This window comes from Dunckerocampus dactyliophorus, chromosome 15, assembly GCF_027744805.1.
Source record: "Dunckerocampus dactyliophorus isolate RoL2022-P2 chromosome 15, RoL_Ddac_1.1, whole genome shotgun sequence".
Lineage (NCBI taxonomy): Eukaryota > Metazoa > Chordata > Actinopteri > Syngnathiformes > Syngnathidae > Dunckerocampus > Dunckerocampus dactyliophorus.
Window position 1 is genome coordinate 3531136 of NC_072833.1, and position 16902 is coordinate 3548037.

General features: G+C 42.0%; 1 protein-coding gene across 4 annotated transcripts in view; it reads left to right on the forward strand.

Moving 5' to 3' along the window:
• Positions 1-16902, forward strand: part of gxylt1b (glucoside xylosyltransferase 1b) — a 38947-nt gene that overhangs the window by 4268 nt on the left and 17777 nt on the right. For 2 of the 4 annotated variants that reach the window (XM_054800361.1, XM_054800362.1), the window contains exon 7: positions 306-5151. The exons of the other annotated variants lie outside the window; for them this stretch is intronic. In XM_054800361.1, coding sequence (XP_054656336.1) covers positions 306-467 — 162 coding nt within the window. In that variant the 3' untranslated portion in view covers positions 468-5151. Of the gene's footprint in view, positions 1-305; positions 5152-16902 lie in introns of those variants that run through there. 4 annotated transcript variants of the gene reach the window in all.

Here is a 16902-nt window from a genome sequence, read left to right on the forward strand (position 1 = left end):
AATAAGAAAAAAAGAAATGACGGCCGCTCTCTTTGTGACCCGGTGCCGGGAACGGCAGGCAAATGAGACGGCGTAAAAGGGCAGTAATTCCCCTTTGATTTCCTCGGAGCGCTGTTAAAGCTCCTTCATTATTGGGAAGATATCTGGAGGCTGGCAGATTAAGGTTTTAATTTTGCCATTTGAGAGATGATATCCTCACTCAAAGCTGCATGTGTGTTGAGTGTGGTCTTCCACAAACACACTCTTCCAAGCATGCCGGAACGGACACCACCGCCACACTTAACTCCCGATACATTTTATTTCAGTACTCGTTTGGCGCAGACCCTGTGGCGTCTCTGCTGGCTCCCCTGGAGAAGCAACTTTTGAAGACGACTCACACCTACTGCGGGAAATCCCACACGCTTTTCACCAAGGCGTTGGTGCACAGCCTGGCTAACGTCAACAGGAAGAGCCCACTCGTACGGTGACACAGCCTGGAAAGGAGGCTTAAACAAAAAAGACATGGTGCTACGTTAATTATGGCCCGCCATTTATACTGGCTGTGCCGCGTGTTAATATTTTATCCGTTTGTTTGTTTTTTTAACTTGTTCTCTCCAACTGATATTGCCAACTTTTTTATTGCGTAAACTTTTGTCGCAATTCAAAAAGAGAACTTTCACTTTCCATATTGGAGACATAAATACTGTACAGGGGAAAGTAGTGAATGATGCATTTAAGTGCATCTTTGAATGCGTTTTAATGAACATACAGTCGTCCCTCGCAATATCGCGGTTCGATTATTGCTCCCTAGCTAGTGTTTTTTTCAGAAATGAATTCATTCATAAAATGATGGTTGTTTGGTGGTATAGACTATGGCCTGTTATAAGTCAAAACAAGTTGAAATACAAGTGATGTGTAGAATTCTGGTCACTCGGTGGCAGTAATGACAAAACATTGAGGCATTACCTTGCATGACATTACCTTACCTTAACACTGCATGAAGTCAGCCACGGTGTGTACGATATGATAGAGTGGGGAAAAAAATCCTCCTCCCATCCCGTGTGGAAGTGGTAAGATTTTGGCCTCTTAAAAAGGAATCTGCACTTTTTTTTGAGTGTTGCCCATCATTCACATTCCTTATGCGAGACATGAACGCACGTTTGTGCAGAAACAGTGCAGCTTTCCTTTAACTTTACAAGAAATAAATTTGAGGCTAACTGGTTAGCTCGCTGGCTAGCGGCCGTCTGGAGTCCCTGCAGCATAAGAGTTGCAATGTGGTGTAAACAATGAATAATAGGCGCGTAAAAGGTGACTATAGGGGTGTTATTTCATGTCTACAGGGCTCTAATTTTAAAGTGTATTTAGAAAGCCATAAAACAGGTTTTCTATGCTCAAACTACAAAAATATTCCATTCATTAACATTGAATCTGGAGGCAATTAACCGCTGTAAACGAGGGACGACTGTACAGTGTTCCCTCACTCCATCGTGGTTCACCTTTCGCGGATTCACTGTTTCGCATAATTTTTTTTTTAGTGCTTTTAATTTTATTTTTTTATTACAGCGTATGCAACCGTTACATGCCGAGCCTGGTCCTTTAAGAAGAATTGCATTGTGGGAAGTTGAGTCTCTCTATTCCCTCTAATCTGTCTGCACTGCCCATTGTTCTGTGTTCTGATTAATGCCATGTCTCCTGTGTCATTGCTAGCTTGCCTGCTAGCTTGTAAATTAACCTTCGGGTCGACTGCAGCAATATGTTTTAAGAAGGATACAAAAACGCTACAGTACAGCAGAACGGCACCAGTACGAAAAGGCACGGTCACAGGAGTGAAATATGCCCAGGTGACTTAATTTCTTGTGTTGATCATTAAAATTCAAACGAAGGTGGCTGGATTTCACTTATTGTGGGCTATTTTGGGAACCTATCCCCCGCGATAAATGAGGGAACACTGTATTCCACAATGATCGTACTGTGCTGAAAAAAACCCTCTTTAAGCCAAAGTGCGTTTATTACAGCATCACTGAATGTATTTTGGACACGATATGTTGAAAACAAGAGTTTGTAATGAACTAATGCATTGAAACACTGATTGTAATGTTGTAATATTGTATAAGAACGACAAAAAAACGAAGTGTTTTGTATGTTTGAGAGCAGTGTGTTTGTCAGCCACTAGAGGTCGCCGTTTCGCATTACTATTGCAAAGCGAGCCAAACAACAAAGAGACAAAATGTAGCGGAAACAAATATTTTAATACTTTTACTTAATTTACGTAATTTTCCTGGCATCTCATATTTTTTAAGCTTTCCAGCAACAAAGAAAACACTTTTCAGTTGATTGTGTAAGGACTTAATGGAGATTGATGCCACTGGCCTATCTCCTCAGTCTGATCAATGCGCTTGCCAATACTCTCAAGCCAGACCACCTGCTTTCACTGTAACCGAGGTGCTCATAAAAGTGTAAGTGATGACCCAATAAGCAAGGCCTATAGGTGCAAGCTGCAATGTTCTTGCCCAATCGGCAGCATCTGATTATGGCTCCTTGGGTATTTTGATAAAACACATGAGAATGTGATGCCATTCATCACTATAGATCCATATGAGAGCTTATCAGTTTACTTTTATTGATTTAGATCCAACATGCAGCTGGGGAGACGTAAACTGAGTGTCACGTTGTTGCTTTTTGTCAAGCTGTAGAGCACAGTAAAACAGCTAATTAGGATTTTTTTTTTTTTTTTTTTTTTTTTTTAGCATTTTGAGTAGCCAGTGTGGAAACCGAGTGGAAGAAAACTGAGGTACTTTTTTTTTTTTTTTTTTATACATTGTGACAGCAGAAAAGAGCAGAGTGAAGTACAAGTGAAATGATGTGAAAGTGAAAGGATTGTGTGTTTGTGATGGCAGAATAGACAAGGTCTGTCACAGCCAATACTGCAATTATCTTGTTTGCTTTTGTGTACTTTCTTTTGGATGAAGCACTCAGTGAAACATTTGGACCACAAAAATGGTTTCTAGCAGTATTGTGTATTGCATTTTGTTGTTTGCGCAGGTGTTTTTTGTTCTTCTTCCACAGTGAATACTGTTTATGTGCACTAGGCTTTCAAACAGCCTGCACAATTAAAAACAGAAAACATTGGAACCAGACTGTATAAACAGCAGATACTGCCGCTCCAGCACAGTGTATAACGATATTTGCACATGTGCAGGTACAGCACCCAGCAGGGGGGCATTTACATGTTGTAATAGAGTCTACATATCACGGCTGTGGATGTCCTGTTCTGCAGGCACCTTATTTAAATGTGTGGTATACGTTTGATGTCGGCCGAGATGGAATGTGACATCTTTGCTCCCTGTGACATACTGCGGCTTGAAGAAGACGCCGCGTTGGGCATTCCAGCAGATTGCTTTATTTACCTCACAGCCTGGGAGCTGCAAATGTCACAGAGCCAAAATGGAGCTTTTTGGAGCACTTTTTTCCTGCTAGATTCTTCTGCCTGCACCATGGAAGCTGTCAGTATTTCTACTAAATTTGGACATCAATGTTATATTTACAGTCAGCTTGTCCTTTAAGCGCGCACACACACACACACACACACACACACACACACACACACACACACACATTCCCCTGCTAGTGTTTCAATTAGGTAATTACAGTGGTAGAGAATAGAGCCTGGATGGACACTGGTGCTCTATTGTACAAGCACCTGTCCCCCTGCAGATAGCAATTACCTGCCTGGCTGGAGGGGCGTTACAGGCAATTGTCTCATACTGTGTGTGTGTGTGTGTGTGTGTGTGTGTGTGTGTGCACATTTCACTGCATTGTGTGAAGCTGTGCACTTAATTAAGCAGGTATAGTGGCAACAATGGATGTATTTGTTTCATGCTATGTTACCAATACATTATTCAGCCATAGCATTAGGTCCTTCTGCTTTATTTCAAAAGGGATCCAATACAATAAAAGTACAAATGTATGGCTGGATGTAACAGAAGCCAGCCAGTGTGGCTGTGTAAATGTATATTGGATTAAAAACCTCAATCCTTTGGCCTGAAGGGCCGTGCTGAATGCTGGGTTGACAGTATGGGCTTTTGGCCCAGCAGTCAGCGCTCTTGACTCGTATTCCAAAGGTATCGTGTTCAGGTCCAGCGCGGGGCTGGCTGAAACAGGCGGGTTTACATGCACAGTGGTGTGAAAAAAAGTGTTAGTCCTCTTCCAGATTTGTTATTGTTTTGCATGTTTGTCACACTTAAATGTTTCAGATCATCAAATTTAAATATTAGTCAAGAACACCACAACTGAACCAAAAATGCCGTTTTTATGAAACTTATTAAAAAGGAGAAAAAAAGTGATTGCCCCCTCTATTGCCCGTCCCCAGAAAGAAAGTAACTGAGATCTATCAGTTTGGAAAGGTTATAAGGCCATTTCTAAAGCTCTAGGTCTCCAGCAAACCACAGTGAGAGCCATTATCCACAAATGAAGAAAACATGGAACAGCAGTGAATCTTTTTAGGAATGGCCTGCCAACCAAAATAACCCCAAGAGCGCAGTGACGACTCATCCGAGAGGTCACATAAGACCCCACAACAACATCCAAAGAACTGCAGGCCTCACTTGCCTCAGTTAAGGTCAGTGTTCATGACTCCACCAGAAGAAAGACACTGGGAAAAAATGGCCTGCATGGCGGAGTTCCAAAACCAAAACCACTGGTGAACAAAAAAGAACATTAAGGCTTGTCTCAATTTTGCCAGAAAACATCTTGATGATCCCCAGGACCTTTGGGAAAATACTCTGTGGTGTCACGAGACAACAGTTGAACTTTTTGGAAGTTGTGTGTGTCATTGACTAATATTTACATTTCTTTGACGATCTGAAAACATTTAAGTGTGACAAGCAGGCAAAAAAATCAAAAAAGAAATCAAGAAGGAGAAAACACTTTTCCACAGCACTGTAGATGACTACAACGTATCCTGCTGGGCATCTGCTGGTTTTTCTATGCGTTCCAATTAAGAGTGCATGATAATCACCAGGCCAATATGAGGGAATTATGACATCATACCCATAAATCTGATAACATTATTTCAACTCCATGCTACTAAAATAACTACGGTATTTTTTCCCTCATGTTTTCTACTTTTTTCTTCATTAGAATACGACTTTTTATTTTGACATTATCGTAACATTTCTGCCGTTTTAACTTTGTTATATATATATATATATATATATATATATATATATATAATTTTACAAAAACTTTTGTAAATTTTCTTGTAATATTATGACTTTATTCCCACAATATTTTTATATTTCAACCTGTTGCTACTAATGACATTGTTCCTCATGATATTACTTTATTTTTGTGAAATTATGACTTTTTCTTGTTAGATTACAGGGTTTTTTTCTTAACATTTTGACTTTATTATTGTAATGTAAATTTCTGCTGATTTTTCCTTTTAATTGTTTTTTTTTTTAAATATATCTATTTTTAGCTCCCACAGGCCAATAAAAAATGCAGTTTGGACACCCCTTGGATAGGGTGTATTTGAAAACTATCCATCCATCCTTTTTCTATGCCGCTTATCCGAACTACATTCTTTAAAATTATTCTCTTATTCTCTTCATGACCAACCTGTTTTAATAGTCTATATGTGGTAAAAACCCCAGCTGTGAACCTCACCACACATCACTGGTGTGCGTGTGCGTGTGCATGTATGCACTGTAATTGTCCAAGCCCTAAAAGGTGTCAAAACACATGCTATCTGTTCTTGTGACGAAAAGGCTCTCTTGCTAATTAAAGCCTCTAATTTGTTGTTATGCGATGTGATGGACAGGTTAAAGTGTGTATTGCCGCATAAGTCACAACACACAATATAGTAATGGTAAGTACTTTATGGAAAAACTATCAATTAAAAACTTTCAAGCTTAATTATCTATAAAACAAGTCTGCCATACTGTGTGTGTGTGTGTGTACTCCGCAATGACGTCCATGATTAAATGCATTCGAAGCTTATCGGCCGTGTTTATCAAGCCGCAATGTTCCGGGGGAGAGGATATGAGGCTGACTGCCTTGCCATCAATCATCAATAGCGTCAGGAGAAGGCGACTAACGAGGTCTCCTAACGAGGGAACACGGTGAAAGGATTTAATTGGGAGGGAAACTCATGATTATCTTGCTGGAAGATAGATTTTGTGCTGTCTGGGGAGAATGGTGGCGGTCGCGGAGGTGAAGGGGAATCAAAAACGTCAATGTGGAAACACTTTGGGAGGCAGTGAAGTGGATAGAAGGGCACATTTGCCGACAAATATGACATCACGATGGTCCTTTTTATTCCCCCCCTCACAAATACTAATTGCGCAATTAGCTTAAGGTCGAGAACTGGATTTTTTTTTTTTTTTTGCGGATTTCTGTCGAAATGGTTTTCATAATGTAATACAAATACAACGCAATTGTCCAAAAAAGTCGTCCAGCCTTCATTGAGGACGTGATTGTTACCACTTTTGATCACAGCTGCAAAATAAACCAAAATGGAGCCAAAGAAAGTTGCGAGTGGCAGCATTTTGATAAAGAAGGTGAGAAACACCACTGACTTAAAAAAAGAACTCATGGCAAAACACGAAGGGGGTGTCCGTAGTAATCTTGCTGCCACATTGTGTCTTTGTCAACAATCACACGTAAGGTGAGAGTAACCTAAATGTTCATTTATCCCACTCATTCATTCATCCATCCATCCATCTTCTACTCTTGTCCGAGGTCAGGCTTCGGGGGCAGCATCCTAAGCAGGGAAGCCCAGACTTCCCGCTCCCTGGCTACTTCGTCCAGCTCCTCCCGGCGGCCTTCCAAGGCCAGTTGAGAGACAGTCTCTCCAACGTGTCTCAGCCTTCCCCGAGGCCTCCTGCCGGTGAGACATGCTCTGAACACCTCCCCGAGGAGTGTTGGGAGGCATCCTGACCAGATGCCTAAGCCACCTCATCTGGCTCCTCAATGCGGAGGAGCAGCAATTCTACTCAGTTTCTGCCCAACCACCTCATTTGGGCCGCTTGTACTCGCGATCTTGTCCTTTCAATCACTTTCCAAAGCTCATGACCATGGGTGAGGGTAGGAACGTAGATCGACTGGTAAATTGAGAGCTTTGCCTTTCGCCGCAGCTCCCTCTTCACCACAACGGACTGATGCAAAGTCCGCATCACTGCAGACGCCGCAGCAATCTGCCTGTCGATCTCGGGTTCCATCCGTCCCTCACTCATGAACAAGACCCCGGAGGTATTTAAACTCCACTCGGGGCAGGACCTCATCCCCGACCTGGAGATGGCCCTCCACCTTTTTGCGGGCGAGAACCATGGACTGGGCCTGGGAGGTGCTGACTCTCGTCCCAACCGCTTCACACTCTGCTGTGAACTCATTCAGATCACGACCCGATTATCTGCAAAAAGCAGAGACCCAATCCTGCATGCAGCCATCAACCCGGAACCCCTCGACTCCCTGGCTGCGGCGTCCATAAAAAAAAAAAAAGTAAAAAAATAATTTTAAAAAAGGGTTCCTGTTTCCATGTGTTAGCAAGCTCATAGGCTGCTAATGAGGATGTTTTGTGATAAAAAAAATACATGAACACACTTGGACTCCGGCAATGCATTAATAACGTTACAAGACGCGTGCCACATTGTATGCTAACTGGAACATTTTGCCATCGATTTTCAACATTACCTGAAAACACGCTCACTGAGGCTCCACTGCACGTGTACAGAGTCTGCAAAAGTCTTCCCTAGATTTGTTGTTCATTGCTTTTTTGAAAAAGAGTATCTAGAGGGGTCTGATTACTCGATAAATATAGCAACAAAGTGGCTAGCTCCTGCGCCTGCGCCGTCCTCTTATTCTCTGGCAGACCAGATGTGTTTATGATTAAGCCGAATGAAGCGCTCCCTCCACTCAACGGCAATTCTACCAACAATGTAAACTCTTGCCCTTTTCATACTGAGGTGCAATTTATGTTTTAATTTAAAAATTGGCTACCCACGTGAGAGTCAAGTCTGTTCTTTTATGTCCACCAATAAAAGCAGCCACTTCTGAATGTGTTGTGTTTGCAAAGTGGGTGCGTTTGTTATCGATTTAGTGCTCTCGGCGCGAGTGTGAATGCTATTTCACGTGCGAGGCGTACTGTAAATGTTACGTGGGCTAATGCTGATTAAAGCTTTAAATTTCCATCACTGCTGATTGGAGCACTCGCTGGCGTGGGCGGTAATTGTCTCAGATCCTCGAGCCCCTTGTCATTTTTCTTGACGTGTTTTCAATATCTCATCAGGGAAAATGGTGCAGACTCCGGCCACAGTGATCGACTTGGAGGTAAAAAAAAAAAAAAAGTCTACCATTGTCAGTTTAAATGTACAACAAATGCAACATTTTCTACTGCTTTCTTGTATCCAAATTACCAGTGTGTGTGTGTGTGTACAGTATATACAAGTACATATACTTATTTACAGCATTGCTTGGGAATAATGCTTGGGAATAATTACATCTCCTAATAGCCGCCAAAAAAAGGCCACTATCTCCTAATAGCATCAAGTCGGCTCTCCCACGGGATGAGTGGTGCTGTTCCAAAACAAAGATTAATAAGGGAATGATATGGAGGGGAGCCTGCAGAGGGTGATGCATTGGGAGGCTTTGAATATGTGGACAAGCAAAGGTTTAATCACTTTATCTGATTGCTATTTGAAGCCGTGAATCTCAATTAGCTGGATTGGAGTCCTTTACCATTCCAAACACTGTGCTTCTCTCTCTTGTTGTCCATTTTGTTGCGTAATTACTAATTTCCTATGCTAGCCTTTGTCTAGCCACTGATTTCCTATCCTCATGTCTTTGTCAGTCTTTATTATGGACAAATCTGAGACAACGGGCCCTTTAATTGAAAGGACATCCTTTCCACCAGGCTTCCTAAACCCAGCGGTTGTCCTGGTTACCTGCAGATAAGCCGCTAGTATAATTTAGTTAGCTTGTTATCTCGGAGTAGTCAGCAAATGATTGATGCATTGTCCCCTTTCCAAATGATTGACTTGATTAGACGTTTTTTCCCCCCCAACTTTAAACTCCAATGCGGGAATGCTGCTGCAGCGGGTATCACCTGGGGTAATTGTGAAGGATGCTAATCTGTGATTCAGTTTGATAGTGCCTGTATGAAATATTCACACGTCTCCCCCTCCAATAAGCTGCTAGCAGCTCCTCTTTGTGGCGTATGATATTGGCAAGAGGCTGTCTGCGAGGTGTGTGTGGGTCGTGAGGGAATCAGACAAGTATGATACTTGACAGTTGTTCGCCGCCATGCGAAGCCTCTCACCTGAGGCACATCCGCCGACGTCCTTCACGGCCATCTGCCTCATTCACTACTAATTGATTTGTCCTTGGATGGAGTAGTCTTCTAGGGGGAATACGTACAGTATTTTCATAGATGTTTTGCATAGAGTCGATGTAATATATGCTTAAAAAGGCCTGGGCCTCGACTCCAGGATGCACGAAAACAGTCTCATTCTTTTTGCAGCATTGCTGCTTCTATTCTGGTCATTCGGCCGCAGCCTATCCCATCTGACTGCAGCAAACGACAAACTATGAAATTATTTATTTTTTTGTGTCACCTTATCAAGATATTATTGTTATCGTGAGCCATGCATCGCAAATCAGATCGTATCGTGAGGTGAGGTACCCTGAGAGTCCAGGCCCCACTCCCAATACTTAATGCGACCGAGCCTCACCCAGACTCTACCTCCATTGGCCCCTGATCTACAGCAGGGGTCACCAACACGTCGATCGCGAGCTACTAGTATATCTTTGGCGGCCGATCGAATAATCAGAAAAAAAAAATTAAAATGTGTTACATCAGTGCCCTCTCCTCCCGGAGGGTGACCAACAGGCGCCATTTTGACCACTGAACACGCCCGTACGCCTCGCCGCCCTCCAGGCATGCAACCTGCAAGCCACAGCCCGGAGCCCACTCCCCAAAACACAGCCAGATGTACCAGCGCACGCACACGGCTCGCCTCGCCTCGCCCCGCCCTGCAACGACAAGCGTTCAGCGACAAGCATACAGAGGTTGCGAGAAAGAGAGTGAGAGTGACAGAGCGCAGCGATGTGCCTGAAGACACAACAGTAATTATAGCACGTTAATATGGCTCAAAATCTGCCTTTGCTACCTCAAAATTAAAATGCTCGCTAGGGCTGACTATTGTAACGCATCGACCAGTCTCGCTCTCCTCAGCCACCATCGCTCACTGACTCCGAGCCAACAAGCAGAGTTGTAGTTTGCTCATAGAGCCAACGCCACAAGCTGTCTGTGACCCACCCAGAATGAATCTCTGACCCACTTTTGGGTCCTGATCCATCACTTGAGAATCGCTGTTTCAGAGGACATCGCCAGCTACTGGCCTGACATGCACGTTACAATGCTGCTTTTGCAGAGCCGTATCGTATCAAGACTGCTAAAACACATCATGTCTTGCTATAGCAGACATATGCACATAAGTTAATGCTAATGAATGCCACAAATGTGATTAAAAATGCCCACTGCCTCAGCCCTAAGCTTTGGAAACATGCTGGTTTAAATAAAGCCGCATCTCAGCTAATTTCACAGCATCAACATTATTTGTTTCCTTCCAGAATGTCTCCACACTACTTGTTTGGGTTGGCTAATACTGGAGGGACTCATACCCAAAAGGTACTCCACAAAGGGGGGTTGGGTGGTGTTCTTGCTGCAGATTGACTAAAAAAAAAAAACAAGAAAAAAAAAGATTCCAAACGCCTGCAGCACTGTTTTGTGGTACAGTAGCTGTGATGCTGTCTGAAAACATAAAGGCAATCATTAATGCAGACGTTGGGATTAAAAGAAGAATGGGTTATCTCCATAGTGCCCATTTTTCCTCAGCCATAATTGCGTGAAAACCCATCTCTCTTCCCTTTTAAAGCACACTTCAACTTCCTCGAGATGCTATAGAAAGCGCGATACAGTAAAGTAGCAAGGATATGCAAAAAGAGCTGGCCCCAGTATTCCCCTTAAAGACACCTTGAGCTTGGAAATGCATGAATTTATTATTTATTCATCTGATCTAAAAGTCTTTTTGGAGTTTTAGCCTCAAATAAGAAGTTGCTATCAACCCCCCATGGCAGCCAATTACCATGAAGGCTCCACACAGTATTTTCTTTCTCTCTTCTGCAGGAGAAAGCTTAAATTATCTGCAGCCATAATTGCTGTGTGAATCTATTCCCTGGTGGTGCTTGCTCTGAACAATGGCTGCAGCTAATGTATCGATGTCAGAGAAGGTTAAATGCTTTCACTGTCATTACAATGTAGTTACTGTAAGCTTTCCCCTCCACATAGGGAGGAAAAGAAGCCCTAAATATGATCTGCACACACAAGAAAAAAGCATTTCACTGCACCTCATATTCGATTGGATTGTGCATGTGTACCCAATGCTGTGCCCCATGTGCACGTTTGAGGTGATCCTGAGTTAATAGACTCCCCGAAAAGCCCTCCCCAGTGGCTTTAAAGGCGACAGAGGAATCGCTGCATTCGTTCAAGAGGAGCTTATTGCTTATTAGCAGGCCTCAACACCCCGAGGAGAACACGGCGGTAAATATAAGCGAGCATTAAGGAGGTTCCATCGAGCAAATAGATGGATTACATGATGGCGAGGATGCCTGCAGGGAGGTTAGCGGAGGCAAACATACAGTAGAGGCGTTTTTATCGTGACATCCATCACTACATCACTCAGCATCTACAACACCAAAGAGACGTAGCTACAGCATGCGTACTGTATGTTGCTACATTAAAAGTCTTCATCGTATCCTCTCATAGGCAATATGTGCACCTCATAGAGCTTCTGTCCAATCAGATTGTTCTGCCACTACAGCCACTTAGGGGCATATTTGCCTGTAGTATATAAATATATAAATATATAAATATATAAACGTTTCAACAGCATTATAGCCCCCAGTTCAGTTTTGTACGAGGGATTTCCACAGTAGTAGCACAATAACTTGCAGGAAAACTGCATTTTTTGGGGAATTTTGCCCATCATCCACAATCCTTATGTGAGACATGAACACATAAGTCTCTTTTCTGTGGGTTCTAAAAGATATAAAAACAGATAAAAAGAGACAGCTCATTACTGCACGTAATGGGAAACACTTAAGATTCCGCCTATCAAGCCTTCTGAAAAAGACTCCAAAAGTGCCAAGAAAGCATCATTTACATATAATGCGACGTGCATATTAACCAAGCTACGATGACACTGTTATGCTGATCGAACTATGTTCCTGACGCACTGACACTTCGCCACAACACACTGGCTAGCTACTAGCTTCACCACACACTCGCCCGCAGCGCACCAGCGCCACAGACCACTACCCGAAAGGTAACGCTACATACTGGAGCTGCCGCCACTGCTGCTGTGTTTTCATTTTTGAGTTTGTACAAGTTGATGCTCTGTGTAGGCATTGGTTTCTATGTTGCTATGTGAAATCAATCCGCCCAGAAAGGAAGTTCCAGTACTGCTTAAAAGGACCAAAATACTGCAAGTATTATATGTTGTCATCAATGTACCGGTTGCTACATGGTCACAGCATGGATATAAAACCTTGGTGGAGGTATGTGGAAGTGTTTTAATAGCGGCCTTTGTAGCCGCCATAGGTGTGTCCCATTATGTGCAGCAGTGAGCGGCTCTTTTTCTGTTTTAGAACGCACAGAAAAGAGAAAGTCATGTGTGTTCATGCCTCACATAAAGATTGTATATGATGGGCAAAATCTTTAAAAAAAAATAAATAAATTTAAAAAAGCACAGTTTCCCTTGAAGCAAAGTTAATGAATCATGCCAGGGACCCTTTCATGAAGTGCAGGATAAAGTAGTTTCTTAATTGATGAAGTGATTTGTCGCCATTGACCAGTCGCTCACGAAGCTGCACAGTGGTCAAACGCTTAATTAGTGTCATCGAACGACACAAAAAAATATTTGGTGCATTTGCTGTGATGCTGTTCTTATTGATCGGCCTTTGTTTCGTCCATGCTTGAGTGCAAACACAGTTCTTATTTGTGTAGAAATGTAATCAATACTTTCCAGTATTTGCAATTTAAAAAAAACTGTCCCATTTTGCAACAGATTAAAGAACACTTAAAACCTGTTTTTACCCAAGTAGGACCCCCATCTACTTTAGTGTCATTATTAATGTTTTGCACTTCACAGAAACAACAGAAGCAGCAAGCACCATCTGCCGAAGTACAACAAGAAAAGAAAAAGGCTCGAATCTGTTAAGGCTCTTATTTGTCTTAGAAATCCTCTGTCCATTAAAATCAATACGCTTTCATCAAGCTTAAATTCATCACTGAGGGATCCATATGGTCAGCATCCTTTCCTAATAGGATCCACGATGTGTTTAAAAACCCAAGATAGGACAACCTTTACATGCATCATTTGAGCTACTTGGACAAATACAATAAAATAACGCACATTAGGAGCATTAAAGGAAAACAAACAGTCTGCAGTTAAAATTGTGCAATGGATGCAAGCATGCGCTTCTCAGCTTGGTGCCCTTTTTAAAAATGAGAACACGACCAGTGGACAAACAGGACACAGCTGGGTCGCACATCAAAGTGGACTCGGAGAGAAAGGACTCGACAAAAGAGAAAGTGAAACCATTAAATTGGGGGAAAATAAACTAAATTAGAATGATAGCAGGTCAGCTGTCAGAGGATCAAACAAGGACACGGGCTCTTTTATACACATTTTAGGATTTGATAATACATCTTCATTCATTCATTTTTGTCCTGCGGTCACACGTGCTTGAAAGATTTAATCGGAAGTTGTACACAAAATGAAGTAGGTTACTGTATGAAGCTGACAGCTGGGATAGGCTCCAGCGTACCTCAGCGACCCGAGTGAGGATTAAGCCGCATAGAAAATGGCTGAATGAACTGTATGAAGCTTGATAATTGTCCTGAAACATTTTTTAAAAATGCTATATTTGGCCACAAAAATGTCAAATTCATTACATGTAATTACCCAAAAATACACCAACTTTCTACTGTTTTACATTTAAAGATGAATTGACTCCTTTTGTCCTGTAGTCATGTGTTTTCTTGCAAGATTTTGTAGGAAATTGGAGAAAGTTAAATATTACAATTAAACTGGATTGTTTTCCTCCAACATAAAAAATTAATTAACCAAAAATAGGTCCTCTTTCTGCTATTTATAGTGATTAAATGTTTTTCATGATTATATATTTTAACGCACACGTTCTTGCAAGATTAAAACATGACAAGATTTCTTGTTCATAAAATAAATAAAATTAAATCACCCAATAAATGAAAAATGAATGCCACAATTTTGCCTGCCTTAATATATTGCCGCGTGTATGTGTGTCTGTTCCCCTCGTCTCTCTGCTCCAAAACAGGCAGGAAGAGAGTTCTTGGTGCGTTTGTTCCATAGAAAAACGGCATGAACGGAGTGAGCCCTTTTGTTAGTCATACAGGCTTTGTCTCTGTGGGTGGAGGCGGGGCCGCCTGCATACACACAGAGTGCAACATAGTAGGAATTAAATTAGTCGATTGCAATATTTTTTTATTGGACTTGGAATCGTGATGAAGATTGAAATGCAACATAATACTAAAATGTTAAACAGGTTATTAGCAGGCTATTATATTCTAAATATTTGTAATACATGGTAGAGGTCTTTTTATTTTTAAATATACATAAGAGCATACAGTAGTCAATTTGAGGAAAGCAGCAACAAAATATTGTAACCATAATCCATGAAAAGCAGCCTCGTCTAATGCAGCACAACTCTACACAATTAACAGCTTTAATGGAACTATTTTCACTCCCCCCATTAAATCACAACACTTTATCTTTTAGCAGCAGTAAGGAGGCAGAAATAAAAAGGTGTTGTCTGTCAAAACATGTCATTTGCACCTTGGAGTGCTCTGTTTTACATTCACTCCAGTCTTTCCTGAATCGTATTTTTATACAAAAAGCAGTGAGATGCTCAGCGGGGTGCCTCCCCAAAACCCACACGCAGTAACAAGTCAGACAAAACAAGGAGCCAGATCAATAGTTACCCCCCCATTTTGCCCCCACAAGATAACCAAAGCTGTTTGTCATGATTATTTTGAGGTGTCGGGTAACAGAGGAAAATGCACTCCTGTCACTGCCAATACAAACAGAACGATCCATCGCTGTACTCCCCCACACATTCTGTGGGGATTCATTTTAGAAACCTTGCATTTGTCCTTCTAGTTTTAGAGTTGTTTTTGTCCCTGGAATGCTGTTGCTCACTTAAAACAGCGAGACACGTTAATACCTGGAAGCCAGACAGCATAATGCGGTATAATCACGGCATGAAAGCTTGCTAGGTTTCTATGCTCAAGGGCACCGTAGTGTTGGGTGCTGTTACACATTCAGCAGTGAGGTTTCCCCAAAAGATTAAAATTGGTGGCTAAGCAACATTTACTATAGGTTAGATAAAACAGGTTGTATCATGAAATGCAGCTTTTATTAGCTGACTGTTGAAAAAGAGACCTCCCCGATTTACTGTTACTTTCGGGCCTACTTAAAACTGCCATGGAACACGAGGTATGACAATCTTTGCATGTTTAGCCCCGTCTTGAATCGGGCGTGATTCAAAGTTTGTATTGTTCTTGGGTACATATTATTATTATTATTATTATTATTATTATTATTATTATTATTATAATAATCCCTGCAAGTTTGAAGAAGATCGGTCCAGAATTGCGTCAGTAGTGAGCGGACCAAAAAAAAACCTATATGGATGATTTAAAGCAACAATTACATTCAGTCGTTAACTGGTTCCAAATCCGGCCGCGATAAATAAAATTTCCGTAAATTAGGATTCAATATTAATAAGCTGAGTATTTTTGTAGTTGGAGCAAAGGAAACCTGCACGAGTTTCTAAATACGGGTTTTAAAATGATTAGAGCCCTGGAGACATCAAATAACACCCCTATAGTCGAATTTACACTGCTTTTATTCTTTGTTTACACCACGCTGCGCGAGCTACGGGATCACTGCAGGGACATAGCAAGCTACCGAGCTAAGTGGTTAAGCCTTGTTCACACTTGCACGCACTTTGTCCCCGCAGTGGTACACAATTTTGCGTGCCAGTGTCGTGCCAATGAGCATTGTGCCAATTGGTCATCAACAGATATGAAGTATGTGTGAACTGTGCGGGGCTGCGTGCCAGTGCGCAAAGAAAATTTTGAAATTTGCAAAATTTGTGGCACGCATAGTTTAACTGGTCATGAATGCAACGTGAACGCACCGTGAACGCACCGCCACCTATGTGCAAACAATGTGTGTAGTACCAATTCACATGAACGGGTTAACTTTTCCACCACCTCTTGGAGCAAGTCTCCTTTCTCAAGTAATTTCTCCTTGTGATAAGTGACCATAATGCCCAAAACAATGTCTTCTAGTCAGCAATTCCCTCTCCCACACTGCCAGTACCTCTTTTTCCCCTAGTTTATCATCTCCTTCCTGCTGTTTGCACATTCTTTATCTACAACTGCAAGGAAATATAGACTTACCTTTATTTTTTGCATGAGCTTCTTCCCTGGAGTACGTCCCTTGCAAAAAGCTGTAGGGGTGATATTTGCGGTTGCGTGGCGTCACGCAGGACGAAGCGGGGACCAAATAATGCCACAACTGCTTCATGGATGCAGGAAGTGGTGGTGACTATCATGGCTCGACATGAAGAGGACTCAAAGGCAGAGTTGGCAGGCGGTTGTCAAGGTAAAGTATAATACTTGGGCAGGGGTCGGTACACAGTCCGGAAAGGCAAAGCAGGCAGAAGAGGTATTAAAAAAAACAAAAAAGGATCCAAAACCAGGCGGCAGGAAAAACGAGAAATGCTAGGACATGACATGCGAGTACAATGAACTTGACA